The following is a 26,308-nucleotide window of genomic DNA, read 5'->3' as shown; positions in this document are numbered from 1 at the left end:
AATACTGCATTCTAACCACTGTGACACCATGGCTCCTGTAAATTTGTTTAAAAAGACTTCTATAGCATTTGCAAATAAGCTGTTATGGTATGGTCTGAGGTGTGGTGTGGTATGGTGTATGATATGATGTATGGGGTGTGGTGTGGTGTGGTATGGTATGGTGTGTTATATGGTACAGAGGTGGGTTCCTACCGGTTCGGACCGGTTCGGCTGAACCAGTAGTAACTTGGCAGTCTGGGTTGCTGGAACTGGCAGCGACCAGGGTCTGCCACACCCCCGAACCACTTCTCTCGGTGCCATCTTGTTTTTGCCTTCTGCACATGTGCAGAGCAATTTTTGTTGCACTGTGCATACACAGGAAGCGTGCGCACAGCTCCTCCCTGAGCGGACCGGCATTAGCCGCAACCGGAACCCACCCCTGATATGGTATGGTGTATGGTGTACGGTGTACAGTGTATGGTAAGGTATGCCCTGACAGCTCTGGGTGGCTTACCCACATAGGAAAATACAATAAAAATAAACACAACCACTTGAAATATTATGATAATGTAACCTTACAATAAAGTAGAATTCGCTCATCTGATTGTGTTCCCTGTCTGGTTTACCTGGGAGAGCTGCCATCAATCTTGCGAATATGAAAGTACAGAATTCCCACCACCACTTTTAACTGCTTGATCCCACAGGTGGGTCCTTCCTAAGTTTTTTTCTCTGCTCGCTAAGTCTTTTGGGAAGTCCTGCCTCTCTTATCTGATTATTTCCTAGGCAGCATCTCTTCCCCAAGATCACCCGCATAGTCCCTTACATTTTGAGATTCAGATTTACTTCTTTGCGATTTCATTTAGAAGTACCCCACTTACACTTACGTTGGAGTTTTCTGGTGGAAAGAACTTCTAAGTAAATATCCCTAAAATTTACCATTCAACTGTCCCCTGCCTCTGGAATATTCCCCCTTCAGATTTCAGGATGACCCTGGCCCTGTTGCCTTTCACAAGGTTGCCAAGTCTTGGTTGTGTGCCCAGGCCTGGACCCTTGAATCTGTGAATGGGCCCCATTTCCTGGTTGTAATAATACCCATAGTAACTGCTTTATTTAGTGCCATATGCATTCATTTTGTGCAGTTTAGCTGGTTTTAATTGTTATTATGTCTTATGATGTACACTGCTCAAAGCCACTTGTTGAGATGGGCAACTATAGAAATAATAAAATAATAAATAAAACAAATAAAATAAAATGTCTAAACTAATTTTTCAACTGATTTTGGGATAAGCCTCATTAAACCCAATGGGTAGACTTGAGTAAATATATAAATCTCCCTTTGAAATAATGGAACCTACATGATTTAGAAACATGAAAATTGAGTCACAATGAAGATACTGTATATCTTTTAATTTTTAATGTATTTCGATGTGGGGGAAGGGAAGTGATGAAAATCACATATTGCTTAACACAAATGTCAAAGATTAAGTCACAGTGTTAACTCTGTAGCCAAGAGTCACAATCAAGAGCAAAATTATCTCTGTGACCATTTTTAGCACAAGGCGTGAATGAGAAATTATTCTATACCTATTAGTTCTGTGCCACTCAGAGTCACTTCGATGAAATGAGCAGCTCTATAAAGGTAAAGGTTCCCCTGCGTATGCGTGCTATTTGTTGCCAATCTCCATTTCAAAGCGGAAGAGCCAGTGCTGTCGAAAAACATCTCCGTGGTCATGTGGCCGGCATGACTAAATGCCGAAGGCGCAAGGAAGGCTGTTACCTTCCCACCAAAATGGTCCCTATTTTTCTACTTGCATTTTTACATGCTTTTGAACTGCTAGGTTGGCAGAAACTGGAACAAGTAATGGTAGCTCACTCGATTACGAGGCGCTAGGGATTCAAACCGCTGAACTGCCGACCTTCTGATGGACAAGCTCAGCGTCTTTGCCACTGAACTATCACCTCCCTACCGCAGCTGTATACATTTGATAAATAAATAAATAAAAATAATATATTTAAATAATACATTTAAAAAAAAACCTTGCAAAAAAAGTTAGAGTTATTATTCCCAGCTGCGTTAGTCTGCACTACTTTGCGAGGCTAACAGAAACTTAATTTGTAGCATTGCTGTTGTATCAATGAGAATAAAATAAGAATTAGAAATGTTTTTGCAATTTTCCAAGTGATTTAGAAATCATTTATAATGCTTCCCCCCCCCCTTTTTTTTCTCTTCATTGCCTTCTCTTCAATCAATACTGTCAGTGTTGGTGGGGGTTCCATGCAGTGTTAGACCCCCATTTTGCAGGTTTTCTCAGGACTCTGCTCTCTTCCCATCTCACACCCATATGGGATGATGGCCTCAGTTGGAATGGGTTTAATCATCACCAGTATGCTGATGATACTCAATTACATATACTACATCTACACCAGGCCAAGGAAGTGATGACATCAAGGTTTTGTCCACAAGTCCAAAGAGTGTGGGGGACTGGAGGGGGAAGAAGATGCTTTGATTTAGACCTAGCGAGATTGAGTAGCTACAGGCCTTAGGGCTCACTAAACCAGGGGATTTTCCAGCATTTGTTGTGGCTGGGACGGTATTCTCACAAAAAGTATCACAAAGAGTGTACATTTTCTCAGAATCTCAGCTCCAACTTGACAAGCAGGTGGCATAAATCCATTACAGCTGTTCCTGAATTGGGAGGCTCTATTTATCATGCCTTGGTCACTTCCTGTTCAGATTACTGCAACACAATCTATGTGGCGTTGTACTAGAAGACTTCTCAAAAGCTGTAGCAGGTCCAGAATATGGCGGTGTGAATAGTTAGGGGTTCACTAAGTTACTTTCGGGTAACTTTACTTCTGCACAAGCTGCACATACTCCCAATAGGCTTCCAGATGCAACTGAAGATGCTGGGTATCACCTATGAAGTCCTTTGTGGTGTGTGTTTGGTTACAATCTCTTATTAGTTTGACACGGAGCAACACAAGGTATCCACAATTACTCATAGCGCTGCAAGATTTCCTAGGACAGACTTGCTTAGAAAAATAATTCTCACTGAAAATAATTACAAAACATCAAACCTGTTTAACATATTCTATGGATGTGACTCTCACCTGGACAACAGGAAAAGGTGTTTCTATTCTCACAGGTTTCATTTTGTGCTTTAATCCCTGTAAATCAGGGATGTCCAAACTTGGGAACTTTAAGACTTGTGGACTTCAACTCCCAGAATTCCCTAGCCAGCCATGCTGGCTGGGGAATTCTGGGAGTTGAAGTCCACAAGTCTTAAAGTTCCCAAGTTTGGACACCCCTGTTGTAAATAAAGTCAGAGAGCCAGTCTGTTCTGGTGGTTAAAACATCAGACTAGAAACCAGGAGATTGTGAGTTTTGGTCCTATCCAGCACAAAGTCAGTTGGGTAACCTTGGACCAGTCACTCTCAGCTGTGGGAACGAAACAATGGCAAACCACTCCAAAAAACTCTTGCCAAAAAACCTGCAGAGACTAATCAAGGCAATTGCCAAGAGTCAGAAAGTAAAATAAAGGCATTTTTGAGTCAATCTTAGCTCCGGGTGAGTACTTGAACACATTTGTATTGCTGCCAATACAAAAGTGCTTTGTCATTGCCTTCTTTTATGACCCCCCCCCCCCATTTTTCAATTTATTCAACCATCCTGTGGTTTTTGGTATCTTTTATCCTAATACAAATTGGGTCTGTCTCAGCTCAGATTTTTTGAGATCAGCCAGGATTGGCAAATGTTGACATTTGGTGAGTTTTTAATATTTGTGTCTGGTTTTAAAACCTTTTCCTGTTAATCCCTTATAATTTGTGTTGTGCTCTGGCTCAGTTTTGCTTATTCGCAGTCAGAACAGAGATGGTATCAGTTATAGTCCAATATATATATAGAAGTGTAGAGAATGAAGAAGGTGATCTTGCTGGAGCGAGTAAAGGCAGCAAACAGATAAATATTGTGGAAGCCCAAATGTGGCAGAGGAGATCTGAAAATGTCTCAGACAGACAACAACCCTTCATGTGAATTCACATGGACATAAAAAGACAGGACAAGAAGCACCTTCAGACTTGCAAGACTCTGTTACTATAGCCATTCTTAACAAAAGTAGTTTGATTTTATTTACGCATATTTGACATCTGCTTCTGAGTCTGGCTATCTGGTAAGACTGACAGGCACCAAATCAGTATATTTAGAATATGCTGGTAGGTGATATTGCACTGTACTAATTAATCTAGAAAAGTGGTTCTCAACCTGTGAGTCGGGACCCCTTTGGGGGGTCTAACGATCCTTTCACAGGGGTCGTCTAAGACCATCAGAAAACAGATATTTTCAATGGTCTTAGGAACCGAGACACCAATTTTATGGTTGGGGGTCACCACAACATGAGGAACTGTACAAAAGGGTCACAGCATTGGGAAGGTTGAGAACCATTGATCTAGAATGATGTCACCATGGAATTTTCTCAACTGAAATGGGGAAAAAAGATTCTATATTTCTATAGATTCTATAGATCTCTATAAGATCCTGAATTTTAGTCTCTTCTCTTCTCTGCTCTGCTCTTCTCTTCTCTTCTCTTCTTTCAGGCTCATTTTAGGCATGATGATAACAACTTCCTTCTTGTCTATGTGGCTGAGTAACACAGCCTCTACTGCTATGATGCTACCAATTGCATTGGCTGTTTTAAAGAGCCTTTTCGGAGATAAGGAAACATCTAATGATTGCAATAGGGTAAAAGAAGAAAATAAAGGTAAGTCTGATGTGTTCCTAAAACTATACATCCATTTTTGGCATGCATGTGTATATGGTATCGTGCATATGGTATGGTATAGTGTGTATATGGTATATGTATATGTACAGTATATGTATACGTATATGTATATGCAAAGGGGTTCAGTGGCTCAGGGGTTAAAAATGCTGAACTTATCAGCTGGAGAGCTGACAGCCCGGTTTAACCCAAGAGCTATGCAATAACTCTGCTACCTACCCCAGCTCCTGCCCACCTAGCAGTTCAAAAACGGGTAGAGTAGGTACCATTTCAATGGGAAGGAACCAGCATTCTGTGCTTTTGGCCACATGACCACAGAAATTGTCTTCAGACAACTCTGGCTCCCTCAGCCAAGAAACAGCGATAAGCACTGTGCCCTAGAATCTTTATATCAGAGGTGGGTTGCTCCCGGTTCAGACCAGTTGTGGAGAACTGATAGTGGTAATTGGGCATGGGTTGCCAAACTGGTAGTGATGACTGGTTGGCCATGTCCCCGAACCGGTCCGCTTAAATGCTCGCCCTGCTTTGCCTTCGCCACATGCATCCACACAACTGCCTCCTCCTGCCTACAGAAAGGGAAGCAGCATTTGCACTGGCATAGCCCTTCCTCCCCATTTCCCAAACCACCGCTGTTGCAGCCCAGCAAACTTCACATGCTGGAGAGGGTAACGGCAGAAGGAGAGGACAGTGGTGGTGGGAGGAGAGGGCGGTGGGAGGAGAGGACAGTGGCGGCAGGGAGAGCAAGATTAGCGTGTTCCCAGCCACGCCTTGTGGTGCCTCCATTCACTGGCTCAGGGCAATGGGCTCAGGTGCAGCCTGGATGAGCTGAGAAAGTGCGGAGAGCCTCCCGTGTGTTGCAGAATGAGGCCAGCCTTTGCCTATGCCTCCGCGTCTCCTGAAGCTGCCACCGTTGTAGCTGCAACAGGCACAGGGGCAGCCCAGAAAATGGCACAGAGGTGTGGGTGAAGGCTGGGAGGGGGATGCAACACACAGGGGGCTCCCTGCAGCCTCGCCTCATCTGGGCTACAGCTGAGTCTGCTGCCCTAAGCCGACAGAGGCACTACAGGGCGCAGCTGGGAGCGCACTAACCTTGCCCTCCCCAAACACCGGACTCCGCTGTTGCCATCGACCCTGCCCAGCTTGCCCCCATCTGGCTTCCAAGATAGGGGACAGCGGCTGTTTCCCCTTGCCTTCCTGATTGCCAGCATCTCCAGGAGCTCGGCAACAATGTGAGAACAAAGCACTTTTCAGCTCTGATTGGCTGGCAAGAAGAAAGAGCCGCAGTCGTCGCTATCTTCACGCATACACATCCTTTGGACATGCAGGTCCAAGGCATGTGCATGCACAAAGATGGTGGCAGCTTTCTGTCCTCACCGGGTGCCGCCATGCTCCCGAGTGTTGCCCGCTTACCTATGAAGTCTGGAGGGGCTGAGAAGTGAACCAGGCAGGGTGCCACTTGCACTCCACGAGACGGTCAGAAGGGAGAAAGAAATGGGCATTCAGATGGTCCTGACCAGCATCCCTGGCTCGGGACCCTTTCAGAGACAATGGACCCAACAGAGGCAAGCACTCCTCTCAGTGGGTGTTCGGTTGTGATGCCGCCTCCTCCAGCCCGGGTAGAGCCGGAGCTAACTGAGCACCCTCTGCACACGGGCTGATGTGGGAGCCTCAAGGCCTCAGCATGAAGGCACGCACCTGGGCTGGAGGTGCCGCGCAACTGACCACCCATTGCCATGGAGACCCACCAGTGCTGCCGGGGTCTCCTGGTGCAGGTGAGCCACGCTTGGCCAGGGGAGGAGACTTTGGGCCAGGAGCAGATGAGCACAACTGCCCCACCGAGAGGAGCACTTTCCTCCATTGGGTCCATTGCCTTCAAAGGGGTCCTGGGCTAGGGATGCCAGGGCCAAGCCCATTGGCCACAGCTGCCACTTAAAGAGCAGGCTGTTCGGCTCAACCCCAGTGCCGTCTGGGAGACAGCGAAGAGCCCTGATCTGGTGCCCTCCTGCTTGTCAAAAATGTTCACCACTGTTTCAGTGGGCGTGACTTGGTGTGGGGGTCATGTGACTGAGTGTGCATGAGTGATGTCAAGTTGGCCATGCCCACTCAGTCACTTGCCCCCCCACCTAGCCATGCCCACTGAATGGTAGAAAATTTTTTTTGAAACCTGATTTATATGTATATGCATATTAGTTCCCATGGTACTGCAACAAGGAATAAGAAGGACACTAGGTTTGCAGGCGTACACAGTATTCAAAGCTCCTGCCTACACACAGAGAAGCAGCATTCGCACTAGCCTAGTTCCCCCCTCCCCCACTGGCCAGTGTCTCCCAAAGCCACCATCATTGCAGCCCTATTTTCAATATAGGAATGATGGGTTTATGGTATTTTCTACATAAGGGATGTCAAACTCAATTTCATTGAGGGCCACATCATGTTTGAACATTGTGGACTGGGGTGGGTGTGACCAGGGGGGGGCATGGCCAGCATGATGTCACTTGTGTTGGGGATGCTTGTGGTGGCCTCAGCGCTCTGCCAGAGAAAATGGGCTCCCAAGCTCTGTTTTCGACTGCTACGGTCTCCTGCAACTCTCTGCCAGTAAAAAACAGAGCTTGAGAGGGCCAGATCATGTCCCCCCGAACTATGTTTTCACTGGCAGAAACACTGCGGGCTTCACTATCTCCTTCACTATTTCCTTCACTATTTCCAGGGTGGCCCCGTAGGCCAGGTCTAAGCACCGTGTGGGACGGATCTTGCCCCGCGGGCATTCAGTTTGACACTCTTGTTCTATATGGTAGCCAATTAGCTAGCTCACTGTGTCAGGGTTTGGCTTGACACACAGCTTGCTAACTAAAGCTTTTTGTTATTCTTCAAGGATAGTCTCAAACAGAGTTCTGTGCAACCATGACATGGATAACTGTGGCCAGATCCAACCACCTCAGGTCCACTCGTATCTAAGACAATCCTTCCTGGCATCACGATCCTCAGTAGATCTAAAATAGCCAAGGACAAGAAGTTCTTGATTACAGACCTGCTGTTCCAGAGAACATAATCCTTTCCCTAATGGTTTGAACAAACTCAAAAACTAGATTGTGTCAACATTTGCCCAGTTTGAGACATACACTTTTGTATGGTTGAATGGAAAATGCATCCGTGGTATATTATTGTTTTAATTCCTTCCCTGTTGTTCTAGTAATGAGTTGAAACACCACTTTATTGCTTAAATAAGAAAGAATGCCAGGATTGGTGAAATAGTGAAGTATAAAACATGACAGTGCAAAAGTCGCAGGTTCACTGAGCAGTAAGACACATACTTTCAACAGCCGAGTGAACAGGTTCATAGACTTTGTCCACTTTGTGCTTTTCTGTAATATCCTGTCTGTCCCAGTATGAAGAAAGAAGTAAAAGAAGATGACAGGTCCAAGTGGAAAAGTTTATACAAGAAGATTTAGGGTCAAAAGAGCACAGGTTCTGTTACAATTAAAACTCCACAGGGTATTTTAAACCATCGTGATCCTAATTATGTCCCTCTGCAAAAAATAAGATTCTAATAAATACAAAAAACAAGCATTTCACTGAAGTACAATACCAATAAGTATATTTTTTCTAAAAAAAAGGCAACAAAGTTAAAGATGATTTTTGTTAATTATAAATCTTGAAAAATCCTAATAAGATGAATAAAATAAATACGGTGCCTTCAGATGTAAAAGTTTCCAGGGAGTTTGGAGATAGATATAGTAGATATGCAGTTGCATATCTGCTATATCTGCTATAGTAGATATGCAACTGCAAGAAGATTTATTTTTTCTTTTTTTTTAAAAAAGCCAAAAACATTAATGTAATATTTGTGATATCCTTGGTGCTCTTTGAGCTTGATGGTATAATGCCGTAAACCAAAAAGCAACCAAATCATATTCTGAGCCAGTATAATTTGTGAACCCTCTTATGATGCCATGATTGCCCTGTGGGTACTCAGCAAACTTTTAAAATCACCTTAGAGCCTCAAAAAAATAATAATCAAAAAGTAATATTCCATGCAGCATTGTGAGACTAGCAAATCTGCTTCTACAAATGGCAGAGATCAATTAAAATATGTATGGCTTTAAGAGGTGATTAGATATATTAATGGAGCTCTAAAGTATAAAACATAATTTTATGAATGACCAGAAGCGAATATGCATTTTTTGAAAAGCAGATATCAAAGAAGACCACTTTTGATAATGGTAGGAATCAATGCAAGTCACATACACTGCATAATAAAGTTTAATAAATATGATAATAATATAAATATACTTTAAGAATCATTTTTCTGTTCTGTTTAAAGACTTTTGGAATGTTTATTTTTTTAGGGTCAGTACATCAGAATAAACTTCATATGGTGCCAACTGAGATGCAGCTTCTGACAAATGCTAATGAGTAAGTTGCTATTGAAAAGGAAGACACTATCATTATGAAATATCAAATTGCTTACTTGGCAGTAATCTCCAAGGCATATATTGCTGCTTTTATGGAGAATAATCTTCCATATCTTGCTATATTTTGTAAGATTTGGGGAACTGGTGAGATGGGAATTTCTAATTTTCTTAGTAGGGAAAGACATTTTGTAAACAAGGGACAGGAACTTTAACGGTTGAGAAACAAGCACAGGTTTTGATGCAAAAAGATGGTAAGAAGACAACTAAGGTTTGGATCTGGGGATGGATTTAAAGAGAAGGTAGGATTCCAAGCTGCTATATGGAGAAGATCTTTCTATATATGTTTTGTAATTCTGTGCAATAAATCTACTGATCAACAGCATACCGTCCTCTTTAGTAGCATTTCTAGATACTGCTTGCAGATCGCAGTTCCCACAATTCTCAACAGCACCAGAATTCTGGGCATGGTTCCATATAACTGAATGTTCCTTTTTGAGAAATCTGGAAAGAGAATTTGGGGTTTGTGTATGCGTTCTTCCATTTTCCTTTGATAGGGTTGCAAGAGGAAAACCACCTGCTTCCATTTTCAAGGAGCTGCTGTTTATCAGGATGTCCTCCTGAGCAAGATTAATCATGGTTTGTTTCAGTGCTGGTTTAGCCTTACAAGTCAAGATTAAAATGTGATTGTAGTCCTGGCTTGCTTAAGTGGTGCCTAGGGAATCTTTTTAGTTTTCTAAAAAAAAAAAGTGTCTCCAAGTACTCATATTCCCATCACCCCACTAGTTTGAATGCTGCTAAAGAGATTTCTCTTTTGTCCATATGGAATTCAGTCAGTAGAAGGGAGACTGCTGTAATGGTACTATGTTTTTTTCCAGTCAATTATCTGTCAGAAGGGTATTGTCTATATCAGGATACCAAGTATAATTATAATGGTAGAATAGCATCACACCACAGTCCTTCCATCATTTGTTTGTCTGATTGGAATAAAAGGCTTCTGCATTGGGGAGAAAGCCTTTTGTTGGGAAGGCGAAAACACACTGAAATGCAACGTTGGTAACTGTGGCTACTATAGTGGCCTCCAGAGCTGAAAAGATTGTGTTACCTTGATTAAATTTTTGTTCAGATCAACTACACTTGATGTAATCAATAAGAATAATGCTGTAATTAATTGGAAATGGAAGCAAAACTTACTTTTTTGCTATGCCAGTATAAGAAAATGGAAAGGAAAGCAGGTTCACACATGTATTATTAAATCTGTTAAATAGTGGTTTTACACAAAATCCAATAAAGGTGTTGTTCAATAAGACTACATGTAATAATGATATTGGGCATCTCCAGATTGAGTTGGGAAAGATCCCTTCCTAAAAACCTTCTGCGAAGGTTTGGTTCTGCAAATCAGTGTTGATTGTGTTAGACAAGTGGACCTAGTCTATAGTTCACCTATGATTCAGCTATGGCTATGCTGTTGTGTATGAGGCAGCGTCTTCTGTTCCTTCTGGCAAACATTCCTTGCTCTTTTATTTCTTTTTACAGTAAATGTTAAAGATTGAACCTTGAGCCCTCTACAAGTTAAGTGCATGCTCCAACGCCAGGTTTATGGCCCATCAAATTAACTTTTCTCCTATTGTCTTTAAAGGAAACAAACCTCCAGAATTTAAGTATTTTTCATACTTGCATAAAAGATAACAAAAACAAAAATGCGAGAGAAAGAAAAGTTGTGTCTGCTGAATTTTCATGTTCTACATACATTAAAAGCAGTGATAGGCAAAATGGGGAGGGGGGGGACCCTAGTCTAAGTCTTCTTGTTCATATAAAATAGCTTCAACCCCTTTACATTATAACGTCCTCCTTCAAAAAATATTGAGTATGTCCTCTGTTTGCATTCCTATCTCTGTATTAAATGTAGAGTTGGCATTATTTTTAGTTTTCATCTACTTAAAGATAGTCACAATCCTAAGCAAAAAAAAAGATTAAAATTAATTAAAACATTGGGTGTCACTGGTGCAATCTATTGCTGCTTCAAACTTAATCCAACCTGAACCCATAGAGGCCTTATCCCTTTGCAGAATAATTAATCCTATTAATTACAATATACAAAATGCCCCAAATATTCATCTCTGAAGGTAACAGTAGATCTAGAAGAAAAAACGTATTTCAAATGCTATATTTTTATTTGGAATGTTTTGAAGGAAAGATATGACTGAAGAGAAGGACGTCACAGTTGACATTTCCTTGGATGTAATGAAGGAAGAACAATATAAGGGAAATGTATGGAAAGCATTTCTGATTTCCATCCCTTATGCTGCTAGTATTGGTGGAACAGCGACACTAACTGGGACAGCCCCGAATCTCATTCTTTCAGGACAATTAAAGAGGTACAGTTTTTGTCAGAATTGGGTATCTGGTATTTGTAGAAAGCTAACAACACTGGCAATGCTAAAAGGACATCTTCAGATATTAGCCAGAGTTCACACAATGCACAATGTGACTTTTTCATATTGGCTTAATATATTATGTGAATATAATATTATATTATGTGAATCTAGCCACTATGGTTGGACCAACTTATTGTGACCTATTTAAAAAATGTTTATTATGTACAGCATAGATTAATGAAATCTATGAAGTCAGCCAGTATGTGTGTCAGGAATTACAGGGTTTGGACTGTTGAGTAGGATTTTCCTAGAGAATGTGGGGAAAAATTCAGATAATCATGGCTACTCTTTTATTAACTGCATTTTATACATTGGTTTTGGAAGGCTGTAAGACATATTGTGTTGTCTACATATTTCATAGTATTTCAAAAGTATTCAAAGACATTTTCTCCACTTTGTATTAATTGGTCTTTTTCTTTCTCTAAGTTATTTTCCAGGATGTGATGTTGTGAACTTTGGCTCTTGGTTTGTGTTTGCCTTTCCCTTAATGGTACTTTTCCTTTTTCTTGGATGGCTCTGGATATGCTTCCTTTATGGATGCATTAGTTTAAGGTATTGTTACATCAAAGTTATATACATAATTTGAATTTGTTTTCATTTGCAATTCAAATAATTCATTTAACTGGGCGTTCATCCAAAAGCTGGAATGAGGGACACCTTTAAGTCAAATGTATAATTAACCTTTATAATTTTCTGTGATGTCCTTCATTTTGCAAAATCATTTTTATTTAAACAATGGTGCTTGTTTCCTTTGTTCCTAAACATGCTGACTTTTAAAACTGGGATTTTTCATTACACGCAAAAGATACATAGCAAGATATTTCAACTGGGAAATGGAAATTGTAGAGATGTTTCTAATCCTGGAAGAATTCTCAGTTCTTTCTTCATTTATTCTTCCATCAGGATTAAAAATTCTGAAACTGATGTTGACAGTTTTGTTGAGAGCTGCAGGGAGTTTCACTAATTTGCTGTAATGAGTATTGGGTTCAAAGGCTATTTTTTTTAAAAAAACTGTTGAATATTCAGTAACTAGAAGAAATGTTCTGTTCTTGTAATTATTGGTTTTCTTTATGATGACAGCAGACATTTACATTTTATGAAAGTAAAAGGCTTGTGGGTTTTTCCTTCTTTCAAGCTTCAATGGTTTTGCAGAATTAGAGTTAAAGTATCTCACTGGAAATTTGGACCAGGTCATGTTACATTTGACAAGGATTAAACTTCAATGATTTTATTATGCAATTTGTTAATTGGTAACTGTTTTATTGTAAGCCTTTTGTAATCTGGGTACTTACAACATCCTCTTCTCATCTCCACTGATGCCTTTTTCATTTGCTTTCAAATTGAAGGCATTTCTAAGGAATTCAGGGACATTTCTAAACTTTAAAGACAATCATTATAATAATAAACTGCCCATAGTACAGGATAAGTTGTCTGAGCTAGTTCATAGCTAGTTTTTAATTTGGTTTTCTTGACATTTTTTTTTATGTTAGCTGCTTTCACTGCCAAGATGAGATGATGAACATTATGATAATGCAACATCTGTATTTTAAATAATGCTACGTGTAAAATGATCTCTATTATAAAATAATGTAATTTGACATTCACATATTCTTTCCCAAAAGTGTTTTCTTTTTAAGAAATTTACAGACATTTCTAAAATTCTGTTTTCACTTTGTCATTATGGGGTTCTGAGTGTAGATTAATGAGAAAATAAATGAATGTCAACAACTGTAGAATGAGGCTGCAGCAAAACAAAATTGACAAAAGTGAAGTGGTGGTCTGAATACTTTCTGAATGCACTGTAACTAGACTAGCTGTAAACTGTGAGAAATCCCTTTGAAATGGAGTAACTTTGTGATAAAGTGAGAAATAAGAAGTCCTTCAATGCACAGAGATAATGCTTAGGTGCAGAAGATTGGATATTTGTGAATATAGTTTTTATAGTGACAGTGACATTCTTTTTACAACTGGGGGGGGTGTGATTCTTTCTTTCTTTCTTTTTTTGCATATACAGTACAAGTATTTTTGCTGCTGATAGGAGAAAAGAAAGATGTTCAGTTATTTTACTAACTAAAAATACAAAAATCTTGAGTTTCTTAGAATGTACCTGGAATAGTTGTCAACATGATAGCTACTTAAATTCCATTCTCACATTGTTTTAAAGAATATTTTGTTTGCCACATTTTGTGGAAATTCTCAACCATTTCCACCCATATTATAAACATTATTTTTAACTCTTTCCAATTTTATAATTGGCGTTTGCCGAAAATGCCAAGATGAATGTTCTCAATGAATGATCACATGTACCAATATCCAGGCAGACAAATCTAGACCTTGTATCTTCTTCATAGTGGCACTTTCTTTAGAATTCTTTCTCAGAAACAGGATATCATAGGTATTGAACCGAACCTTTTAAAAAGTCATTTGGCTGCTAAAATAATGATAATATATATTCTTTAAAAGCCCCAGTGATGCTGAATATAGCCATATACGTAAATAGTGTACTCTCATGGTATGACAGAATTGTCATTCAAAAGGATCTTTTAGACATATACCGTATTTTTCAGAATATAAGACGCACCCTTTTCCCCTCAAAAAAGAGGGTGAAAAACTGGGTGTGTTTTATACACTGAATACAGCATTTTTAGCCTCCCAAAACCCCACCCCCTTTGCAAAAATGGCCGTGTATGGCCTTTAGGAGGCTTCCAGAGTGCTCCTGGGGGCTGGGGAGGGTAAAAATGAGAAAAAAATGGGCTGCCCCCAGGAGCACTCTATAAGCCTCTTAAAGGCTATGCATGCCCTTTTTTGGACAAAAAATGGGCCCTTTTTTGCTATTTTTTGCCTCCCCCAGGAGCACTCTACAAGCCTCCTAAAGGCTATGCATGCCCTTTTTTGGACAAAAAATGGGCCCTTTTTTTTTTGCTAATTTTTGCCTTCCCAGGAGCACTCTACAAGCCGCCTAAAGGCTATCCGTTTTGGGGAGGTCTGCAGAGTGCAAAAACTTTTTTTTAAATTTGCCTCTTCAAAATCTTGGTGCATCTTATACTCTGAAAAATACGGTAACCTAATTTCTCTAAAGTTAAAACAAATTTAACAAAATGTTACAAATAATCAACCAAAATTTTATAATTACAAAAATCAGAAAATAGAATTATATTAATCAACAGCAGTATGAATTCTTTTCTGCAAGCCAGGATCTTAACCATACAATAAATATTGTGGATGATCTGGAGAGATGGCTACACAACTTAAACTGAGCAACTCCCCCCCCCCCTCTGCCCACTCTTTTCTGATTATCAGAGACTGCAAAAAGAAGAAATCGGAGATAAGAGCTGATGCAGAAGGCAGAGCTCGGGCAGTTATAACGGAAGACTATGAGAAACTGGGACCAATAAAGTAAGTCACAATGAGAATAACAAACATGGCAAACAAGAAGATGACATTATTAGGAAAGGACACAAGTTATCAAATAGATGCATTATAATGGTAACATTTCTATTCGGTCACATTTAACATCAAAGGTCTGAAGGTTTTGGTCAAAAAAGTTATAATGGTGGTTGAGATGATGCAGTGGAAGCCCTGTCTATTTTTTATGTGCAATATGTGTTTAAAGGTCTTTGCTTATGATTGTACATCTAGGTCAGATCTAATGACTCTAGAATTAATTTAATTCTAATGTCAGTACTGTCATCTAATTATGGGGATTTTTCATAAATTTAAGATTTCAATGTATGTCAACAGCTGTGCTTAACACTTTTACAAGCAAAATCACTGCAGCGATAAGAATGTTCATGAAATACACATTCTCCTATGGCTTTTTGTTTCTATTTTAATGTCTTCTTTTCATTGATCAAGAATGTTTAGTTGGAGCCATGCTTCGAGAGCAGATTTCAAATGACAGACTCAGTTTGAAATATTGTCACTGTTGTTCTGCTTAATTATCTCTGCTAAATTATTTAAGAAAAGAGAGAGCTCATTCTTTAATTAGTTAATTTTCTGAGTTTTGAAAATTTGTAGCTCAGGCACTCAAGAATGATCCTACAGAGCAATAAATGATGTCCTTCATGAATTTTTATATAATGATCACAAAAGCTGAAAAACTTCAGCCCACATAATTAGAGGGCTGTTCTATAAATTATTTATGACCATTGCTTTCACTTTTCTTCTTGATAAGATAGTTAGCTCATGCAGCTTTAGTTGTTGTGTATTGTACCTATAGTTATGTATTCTCAGATAGAACAATAAAAGGGACAACTTCAGAAAAAGCCAGACAACCTTTTTAAGTTGTTCACTTTCCTCAGATTTTTTTTGTTTTGTTTTTGTGTGTTATACTTTTACCTTTTTAAACTTGACTTAAAAATCTGCATATAGATATTACATAGATACTGCAAAATAAGGTAGGACAGATTGCCTGAAAAGATGCTTATAAGATTTCACCATTAAGGGATGGTTATGCAAAAAATTAGTCTCCTACTCCACCATTCAAGTGATTATACATCAGGAACCTGCAAAGTGTCACTTTAAAAATCAAAGGCTTTTTACTCTTTTAAGAATATAAAAACTCCATTAAACCAGCCCCTGCCAATTTAATTAGCAATTTCAGATTTCTTTGAAATGGCTTCTGTTTCTTGTTTCTTTCCTTAAATCTATTGATGATTTTTCTGCTTTTATTTATTTATTTGTTTTTATTCTTTGGTTGTCTTTAGAGTGCTTTTTGATGTTATGGTTGTTTAGCAATGAATCTCCTTTTAAATACTCATTATGAAGTAGCTTTCCATTCTGCTCCCTTCTCAGCATCCAAAGGCTGAGATTTTAACTGATTATTAAATTTGACTTTTAGTACACAGTGTTGTATTTAATGTAATCAAATTAAATATAAATCTTTTTCACATTCCTGAAAAACAATGCTCATATGTAACAAAACAATGATTGTTTTGTTTTAATGGTCTGATTCTGGGCATTAAATGCTATACTCCTGTATGAATTTTGAAACATAGCCCCCATGTATTAAAAATCAAAACAAAATTAACCTTTTGGAGTGCTATCGTCAGCCACCGATGTATAAATCACAAAGCATTTGAAAATATAGGTTAAAAATATACACACAAAAAAGCAATGATGATTTAATGCACCAAAGTTATCTCTACCTGCCAATTTATTAGTTGTCTCTGTCTAGCCAGAGAATAAGTCTTCCAACCCATTCTTAAAATATGGGCAGACTCATATACTGACTTTTTTTAAAGCTCAAAAACATCACTTTGAATTGTGAATGGAAGCAATAAGCAACCAATGTAATCAATCAAAGATTATCTTCATTGCCACAAGCATATTTGTACTGTGTTCCAGTGGTGGGTTCCTACTGGTTCGGACTGGTTTGGCCGAACCGGTAGTGATTTGGCAGCCTGGGTTGCTGGAACTGGCAGCGACCCAGGCCTGCCACGCCCCTGAACTGGTTCTCTGGGCACTGCCATAGGCGGTGCCATCTAGTTTTTTTGCTTCTGCGTATGCACATAACTATTTTTATTGCACTGCGCATGCATGCGCAGTGTGCATCAAGTATGTGTGCATGTGCGAAGCACACACACACACTCACGAGCCAACCGTCAAACTGCCGGAAACACCCCCCCCCCTCTGTGTTCCGTATCTACTGTAATCTCTGAACTATCTTTAGGGGCAGTGTCATGCATAACACATGCCAATCATTTAATGTGAATATAACCAAGGTATGGGACATCATGACAAACTGATTTCAGATATAAATATAGGCAAGACTCAGTTGAGCTTCCTAGACATACCCATTCATGCATCTTGGCAATAGTGTGGAAGTGGATTGCTGATGCCTTCTTCTGGAATGTTTTTGACTTCCTACTCTTGTCTAGGCAGTTATATACAGTATTTCTCAGTGATCACTTATTTAAATACTGCTCAAGTCTGGCTCTGCTTATGTTTTCACAATCAGCTCTGATCAGCTGCTGCTGCTGCTGTCTACTCAAGACCTTCCAGATATACGTTTAGCCATTTCAGACATTAGTTCCTCAAAAAGAATTATATTTATTGATTTGAATACCTGGAGATAGAGTAGGACGTTAAAGCCCACCCCTCTGCTAGAAAACGGGAATATCCTGGGAAATATTAAGAAGGCAGAATATTATATTTCCCTGGATGTGAAAAGGGAGACAAAGTAGCTCCCTGCAGCTTCCTGCCTCCCCCCTCCCCCCTTTGTCAAAGAGCCATTAAACCTGAGCTAGTTTACTTTACATAATAAAGTTAGGATTAGCCTTCTACAGAAACTCACCACATGGCATCTGGGAACTCAACCAAATTTGGACTCAAAACACAGCCTAGACTAGAGTGTTGCCCTTGCATGACCCCATGGGACTCTGACAACTAATCAGAATACATTTCTTACACAGAAACAGGAAACAGAGTGGTGGGGCCAAACAGAGTTGGGAGGATATATTGCTGTATTGCTAAAAATCCAGCAAGTCCCTTTCTTCTCTCTCTTTTCTTCTTTACCCAACATCTGGAAACATGTGATCCCCCTTTTCTGTTCAGGACCTGAAACCACGTGATCCTGTCCACCATTAAACCATCTTTCCAAGCAGTCTCCATTTTTCCAGTGTCTTTTTCCCCACTTGGAGCTGAACCCAGAAGGACATTTCTTTTAACAATTGCTTATATCCATGCTTATGTATATGTACAACCAAGATTCAAATAAGAAAGTGTAGTGGCTCTTGGCAATTAAATGAGGAAATTGCTGCAGGTTTCAGAAGTGATTTTTCCACTGCCTTCTTATAACAGAGAGAAAGTGACTGGCCAAAATCATCCAGTTGGCTTCATGCTTAAAGCAAGATAAGAGCTCAGATTGACCCATGCCTAGTCCAATAAACCAAACAGACTCTCGTTATATGACATGTGTTATATGTGTTACAAAACAGATGAATAACATTTGGAGTTATATTCATTTTATAGGTTTCTCTTGCATTTTTTTGCCTATCACATACAAAAACACGTTAAATCATTTGTTCCTCTTCATGTTTTCTACCATTCTACCATTCTGAACTTAAACTTCAGGCAAATATTTAAGCTAAGTGCTTAACTTAATTTTATTCCAAAACAGGTTTGCAGAGCAGGCAGTATTTGTTCTCTTCTGTTTATTTGCCATCCTGCTATTCTCCAGAGATCCAAAATTCATCACCGGTTGGGCAAGCTTATTCAAACCAGGGTAAGTCTTTTCTTTTAGTCTTTATTCAGGTAAATAGGAGATTTAGGAATTCTGTCCTATATTGAATGGAAAAATTGACCAAATGTTCATATATGATGCCAAATTTTGATCATGTTTTAGTTGAAGTTCCTAGATCTGCCTTCTTAGCTGTGTCTGTTGCAGAAAGATGGAAATTATATCTCATTATACCCATAAGGCACCATGTTAGTGAAAACTCTCATATTTCATATATCAGGGGAAAACGTCATAAATTTTTATTTTTTTACTTCCTCTTAGATAATGGTTCTATTGTAGAACACATACTTTACATGAAAATTAAATACCTAATATATCCAATTAAATATCTAGAATATTTAATTGTCTAGAAGTTTGAATGACTTTTACTTAAGGTCTCAGAGCAAATGCTGACAAACAACCACAATTCATACTTGCAGGGAGGGTAATTTTCGATTTTCATCATGCACTTGGATAGGACCATGATTTGATGTTCACCTGGCTTTTGAAAAAGCTGTTTTTGTTTTTATTTTTTCAATCTTTTAAAAGATGTGCTAAGCCTAACTCAGATGCCCTACTTCATTCCTGTGTCGAAACAGCTGCATTGTTGCACTTAATTTTTAAATGGGGGGGGGGGGTTTCCAATGTCCTACATCCACATTACTTTCTGGATCACCTATCACTATAGTCCATCCTACTCTTCCAGGTCTTCAATAAGATATCTTCATCAAGTTTCCTCCTGGATATACAGTATCTGACTCTGAAATTCTTTGGCCTGTAGCTGGTGACATAGCCTTGTCTCTCTTCATTTTAGAATATGTTTATTTCAATTATTGTGCCCTATCATTTGTCAGTTATCAATAATCACTCAATGATTAAAAACTAGTCTTGATTTAAAAAAGTAAAGGCTATTTCTCATGCTTTCTCGAATTCATAATTTTGTAATTCCCAATTAATTTTCTAATTTAGGGCAGTAATTTGCAGGGGTTTAAAAAAATCATTATAAACTGTAAACGTTCATGAAACCTGACGTAAAAACTTATTCTTTGATAAAATCTGGTTCGCTTACGTAGAATCCTCTTTCCATTTCTGTTAGGTTTGTCTCAGATGCAGTTACTGGAATCACAATAGTGACAATACTGTTCTTCTTCCCAGCGAAAAAGCCATCTCTTAAATGGTGGTTTGATCTAAAAGGTAACTTGCTGGTTTACCGAAGTTTGTTCTCAGTTCTCATATTTTAAAAATTCTCTCTAGAGCAGTGGTTCTCAACCTGTGGGTCGGGACCCCTTTGGGGGTCGAACGACCCTTTCACAGGGGTCGCCTAAGACCATCGGAAAACACAGATTTCGATGGTCTTAGGAACCGAGACACCAATTTTATGGTTGGGGGTCACCACAACATGAGGAACTGTATTAAAGGGTCGCGGCATTGGGAAGGTTGAGAACCACTGCTCTAGAGTGCATTGTAACACTGGCTTCCACAGACCTATAGAAAAGGTTGACTGATAGGTTTCTCTCTTTATCCACCCTCCGTGATCGTGAACCTATGGCACGCGTGCCAGAGGTGACACGCAGAGCCTTCTCTGTGGGCACGTGCACCTGGTCTTTGGGTTTCCGGTACGTGCATGTGCGCCGGCCAGCTGGTCTCCGCGTACACCCAAGCGCTGGAAATTTGAAGACCAGATGCATGTGTGTGCCATCTACCTGGTCTTTGGGTTTCTGGCACGTGCATATGTGCTGGCCAGCTGGTCTTCGTGCATGCCGGAGCACCGGGAACCCAAAGTCCAGCTGGCCAGGGTGCATTCGCGCGCTGCCCAGCTGGTCTTTGGGTTTCCAGCACTCTGGTGTGCAAACATGCGGTACGCACACGCATGCACTTTCTGGTTTGGGAACTCGGTGCTGAAATGGTTCACAATCGTTGCTATAGAACAGGGGTGTCCAAACTTGGGAACTTTAAGACTTGTGGACTTCAACTCCCAGAATTCCCCAGCCAGCATGGCTGGCTGGGGAATTCTAGGAGTTGAAGTCCACAAGTCTTAAAGTTCCCAAGTTTGGACACCCCTGCTATAGAGTATTAAAAACATTCAGTTAGGTAAAGAGGGACATGGGAAAATACTTATTGATATTAGGACTGTGACTCACTTTGGACTGGAAAGGAAAAGGGTGCCTTGGAGTACGCAGAGTCTTTCAGCTAGCACCTTTCAGCACTTTGAAAATAACTGTATTTTTCCCCAGGATCACATGGTTGCCTTCTACAATGTGATCCCGGGGGTGGGGGGCGGGGGGAGAGGGAGCCCCTCATTTGACTTAAAGAGATATAGGCAGATGTATTGAAGGATCCTTGGTACTCTCTGAGCTTGCTCTTTGGCATTATAGCAATACCGCAAGAAACTGCCAAAGAGCCATTAGTAAATAGCCCAACCAAAGAATCCCTAAGACTGCCCCTCCCCACACAGACAGGCAAGCCACCAGAATATCAACTGACAGAAAACCACACTCCTTATTAGCCCTGTGGTTGTTACCTAGTGAGGGTAATGTAACATCTGCAAGAAAAGAAGTAAGCTCAGAGAGCCCTCATTTCAACCCTGAGCTGAAAATATTTTCCTTTATTGGTAGGCTGATGTCATGCATATTCAAGCTTGCCTTAAAGAATCTTGAAGAGGGAATAGCAATGATGATCCAGAAAGGGGGGGGGGAACGACTATCAATGACAGTGGGTTCATTGATAATATGTTCTGTCAGGTGCCAATTTCCCTGTACACCACAAAGCACCAAGTTCTCTGCTCTTTTCAGCACAAACTGTGGAGGACAATGGAAGCCAAGGCTTTTGAAGATCCTCGCTCTAGTTCCCCATATATAATTGTTTGCCTTTCTTCCCAATAGCACCTGTTCTGGTGGAGTATATAGACATTGATTAATTTACAGACATTTGGATAATTCATATAAAGACAGTGTTGCAGAAAATCACGCGACTTGGCTAACTTTGTCCTCAGGATAAGGGAGAATTGTAGCAATGACACAAAACAGCTATTTCAATTGTTTTGTGAGATGGATATAAATTGGACAAATAAATACACAAATATATAAATGTGCTTAGTCTAGTAATACAAATTTTCTTAGTTAACAGGATGCCTTGCCTTGGAAAAATCCATTTAAAAACCTTTACTGATAAGGTTTGGATTATTTGTTGCGCTAAGTGTTATGTTTGAACTGTGAGTAGAAAATTAACCCTCTCGATCCAAAGTGCGAAATATTTTTTAAAATGCCCGCCAAGTGTGCATTGGATTTTTAAATACTTTTTTTATTTGAAGCCAAGCAAACATCAAATTCAAAACCTCAAATAGTAGATAAGTAATAAGCAAATGATAAAAGTAAAACGAAAAAGGTGGTTTCAAAGACAAATGTAAAAATGTCGCTCATACATATTCAATATTTCTATTCTGATATTTGTATAGATGAAGGACACCTGATAAATATTGAAATTACAATATATCTGCACACCACATTCTAAAATATACAGCATTTGACTAAAAGGATAAGATTACAGATTCAATTAGTTGGATTTCTCCATTTTTTTCTTTGCAGCAAATGACAAATCACATTTACTGGAAGAAGTGTATTTATCTATTTATGCATGTATTCATGCTTTGTTTGACCAGAAATTGGAATATGGTAGATTTTCTGATCCATGTTTTGTTTAAGCTGAAGTTGTTTCAGTAAAAAATGCTCGTATATGTCATAGTGATATATAAGTCAGGTTTGCTATCTGGTATCCTCCTTGCATTATTGTTCCTTGTTTCTAGCAAAATAGCCTATGATTGAATAAGCTGATTGAATGGATGCTGATTATGGAAATCATAGCCCATATTTGGAATGCAACAGTATGGTGGTTTAAGGAATGAAATGAATTAAATGATATGCTTTTATTTTCTTTGACCTCTGGGGCTTTTTAAGCCCAATCCATGTACTACTTTTCAGTGTTTTTGTACATCGGAAATGCTGGTGTTAACATTAGCATTTATATTATGCTGAAAAACTTTGTATCAAATCAATTCCTGGTTCATTTGTCTGTGAAATTTTGATTTGCATACCCATATCTCATGCATAAAATATCATAAATGGGTTTCTTTAATGGAAGATAGTTCATGACACAGGAGATGCCCCTTACTGTATAATAGGATAGTAATTCACAGTTTAGCATCATGAACTCAACTCCTATGACTCTTCCCCTCCCCGCTTGGCATAGCCATGAGCATTCCAGAGGATTTGCTCTTATATTTGCTTAGACACTGTTTATCATGTTGCCTGAACTAGCAAATCTTAGTTAATATTAACTAGTTTACTTGAAAAGAGCCAATTTGAGGCTTGGCAAAAGACACAAAAACATCTGAATGTATCACAGTTGCCTTGGATTCGGAGAAGAGCAACAGACTGTCAGGCTCAGCTCTATCTAGGCTCATTCACATCATATTTAAGCTACACTATTTTGCCAAAAGTATTCGCTCACCTGCCTTCACTCGCATATGAACTTACTGTAAGTGACAACCCATTCCTAATCCATAGGGTTCAATATGACGTCGGTCCACCCTTTGCAGCTATAACAGCTTCAACTCTTCTGGGAAGGCGGTCCACAAGGTTTAGAAGTGTGTTTATGGGAATTTTTGACTATTCTTCCAGAAGCGCATTTGTGAGGTCACACATTGATGTTGGACGAGAAGGCCTGGCTCTCAGTCTCCGCTCTAATTCATCCTAAAGGTGGTCTATCGGGTTGAGGTCAGGACTCTGTGCAGGCCAGTCAAATTCATCTATACCAGACTCTGTCATCCATGTCTTTATGGATCTTGCTTTGTGCATTGGTGCAGAGTCATGTTGGAAGAGGAAGGGGCCAGCTCCAAACTGTTCCCACAAAGTTGGGAGCATGGAATTGTCCAAAATGTTTTGGTATGCTGAAGTATTCAGAGTTCCTTTCACTGGAACTAAGGGGCCAAGCCCAGCTCCTGAAAAACAACCCCACACAATAATCCCCCCTCCACCAAACTTTACACTTGGCACAACGCAGTCAGACAAGTACCATTCTCCTGGCAACTGCCAAACCCAGACTCGTCCATCAGATTGCCAGATGGAGAAGTGCGATTCATCACTCCAGAGAATGCGTCTCCAGTGCTCTACAGTCCAGTGGCGGCGTGCTTTACACCACTGCATCCGACACTTTGCATTGCACTTGGTGATGTATGCAGCTGCTCGGCCATGGAAACCCATTCCATGAAGCTCTCTGCGCACTGTTCTTGAGCTAATCGGAAGGCCACATGATGTTTGGAGGTCTGTAGTGATTGACTCTGCAGAAAGTTGGCGACCTCTTCGCACTATGTGCCTCAGCATCCGCTGACCCCGCTCCGTCCGTTTACGTGGCCTACCACTTTGTGGCTGAGTTGCTGTCGTTCCCAAACACTTCCACATTCTTATAATACAGCTGACAGTTGACTGTGGAATATTTAGGAGCGAGGAAATGTCACGACTGGATTTGTTGCACCGGTGGCATCCTATCACAGTTCCACGCTGGAGTTCACTGAGCTCCTGAGAGCGACCCATTCTTTCACAAATATTTGTAAAAACAGTCTGCATGCCTAGGTACTTGATTTTATACACCTGTGGCCATGGAAGTGATTGGAACACCTGATTCTGATTATTTGGATAGGCGAGCAAATACTTTTGGCAATATAGTGTATTATTTACAGCAGGAGTCCCCAGTCCGAGGTCTGTGGACCAACACTGGGCCACGACATGACAGAAACTGGACTGCATAAACAAGCAAAGCCCCATCCCGCAGAGGCAGCATGCAAAACCATACCCGATATGGCCCACAGAAAAACCTCTCTCCATGGAACCGATCCCTGGTCCCCAAATGATTGGGGGCTGCTGATTTAGGGCAGCGTTTCCCAACATAATTCTCTCTGCTACATTGAGACTACAGTTTCCAGAATTCCTACACAGATTGATGATTCTGTTTGATTTATTTCTTATATTTGATATATCTGATCCTCTAGACATATACAAAAAATCAATTTATAATAACCATATTATGCAAAAATATGCATAATCAAAATGCAGAAAGGATACCAGTTTAAGGCTACACTAGAGTATCCATGACCTTCTGGGTCATCCTTTCAGAGATATTTCTTTACCTAAATGATCATGGATAGGCATTGTCTTTGCTTGTGGGAAGCTAGCATGGAGTGTCAGAAATCTTGATCACTGACTGTGGCTACAACGATGTGAATACAACTGGTATGAAGATCCTTGAAATTTCAGTCCTGGATTTTGTATCCATTGTTTAAGTTATCAGATTCATGGTACCTTGATGCAAAAAAAAAAAAAAGTGTCACCTTGGGACTGTAACTTCCATCCCTCCTAACCACCATTATCCCTGGGCTGACTGGTTAAGGATGCCAGGACTTGTACTCTCAACACATCTGGTTAATCCTAAATCATCTGGAGGTTCTAGGTTGGGAAGGCAATCATATATTGCTGTATTGCTAATTTCTGTCCTTCTTCATTACAAACCTTTTCGTCTAGCATCAAATGTTGAGAATGAACCTTTGCTAACTTGGAGCAAAGCCCAAGAAAGTGTGCCTTGGAATATAATCTTATTGCTTGGAGGAGGGTTTGCAATGGCAAAAGGATGTGAGGTACGTCTATTAAAGTGCAGCCTATGAAACTTTTGTCTGTGTGTCTGATTTTCTATAGGCACTGTTGTGATATATGACTTTACATTATATTATGCTACATACACATATAGTGGCCTGGTTCCAGGGACGTGCGGTCAGGGGAGGCAGGGGAGGCAGAACCTCACCTCTCATCATGAAATAATAATATATAATAATAATATCCACAAGGGAGTTTCATATATATAAGAGGAAGAGGAGGGAGGAGGAGAAGCGCGCGCGGGGCGGTGCCAGCTGGGCAACTGGCGGAGGCAGGAGTGTTCTCGGAAGCGCCAATAACCTTCCTGCCTCCGCTGTACTTTGCGCGCTCCTCGCGACTGCAATAGACGTCCAGAAGTGGCAGGGGCTTGATGACGTTGCCGCAGCTGCCATGTGCGGATGGACAGAAGTAGCCAGAGTGGCGCTGAGGCAGTCCAGTGGACGAGCGACCAAGGATCAGGCTGCCTGATCCTCCATCGCTCGTTCTTTCATCCGCCCGGACCCCTCGGCGCCACTCTGGTTACCTCCGTCCGGCCGCACCCAGCAGCGACGTTGGCAACGTCATCAAGACGAAGTGGCTTGGAGGCGAAGTGCTTTTCAGTGCTTTTCTGTGCGTCTGGCGTTTAGGTAGATAGCCGGATGTCCTAAACGGCAGATGCACAGAAAAGTAGCTGCTGTTGGGGATTGCGGAGCGCGAGCCGGCGGAGTGCGCTCAGGAAGGCGGGGAATGGGATCACCCCATTCCCCGCCTTCCTGAGCGCGCTCCGCCGGCTTGCGCTCTGCGATCC

The 26,308-nt window shown here is 40.5% G+C and overlaps 1 protein-coding gene across 1 annotated transcript in view; it reads left to right on the top strand.

The window, feature by feature from the left end:
• The window catches only part of SLC13A3 (solute carrier family 13 member 3), a 58,206-nt gene that overhangs the window by 18,103 nt on the left and 13,795 nt on the right, over nucleotides 1-26,308 (top strand). Inside the window, exons 3-10 of the mRNA XM_081946369.1 lie at nucleotides 4,573-4,736; nucleotides 9,101-9,167; nucleotides 11,356-11,541; nucleotides 12,028-12,153; nucleotides 14,902-14,997; nucleotides 18,722-18,826; nucleotides 19,917-20,014; nucleotides 25,393-25,505. Of these exons, the coding sequence (XP_081802495.1) occupies nucleotides 4,573-4,736; nucleotides 9,101-9,167; nucleotides 11,356-11,541; nucleotides 12,028-12,153; nucleotides 14,902-14,997; nucleotides 18,722-18,826; nucleotides 19,917-20,014; nucleotides 25,393-25,505 (955 nt within the window). The remainder of the gene's footprint in view (nucleotides 1-4,572; nucleotides 4,737-9,100; nucleotides 9,168-11,355; nucleotides 11,542-12,027; nucleotides 12,154-14,901; nucleotides 14,998-18,721; nucleotides 18,827-19,916; nucleotides 20,015-25,392; nucleotides 25,506-26,308) is intronic.

Source organism: Natrix helvetica, assembly GCF_964273705.1.
Source record: "Natrix helvetica genome assembly, chromosome: 3".
NCBI classification, from domain to species: domain Eukaryota; kingdom Metazoa; phylum Chordata; class Lepidosauria; order Squamata; family Natricidae; genus Natrix; species Natrix helvetica.
The sequence above is the reverse complement of the archived record's forward strand: the minus strand, read 5'-3'. Positions and strand labels throughout refer to the sequence as shown.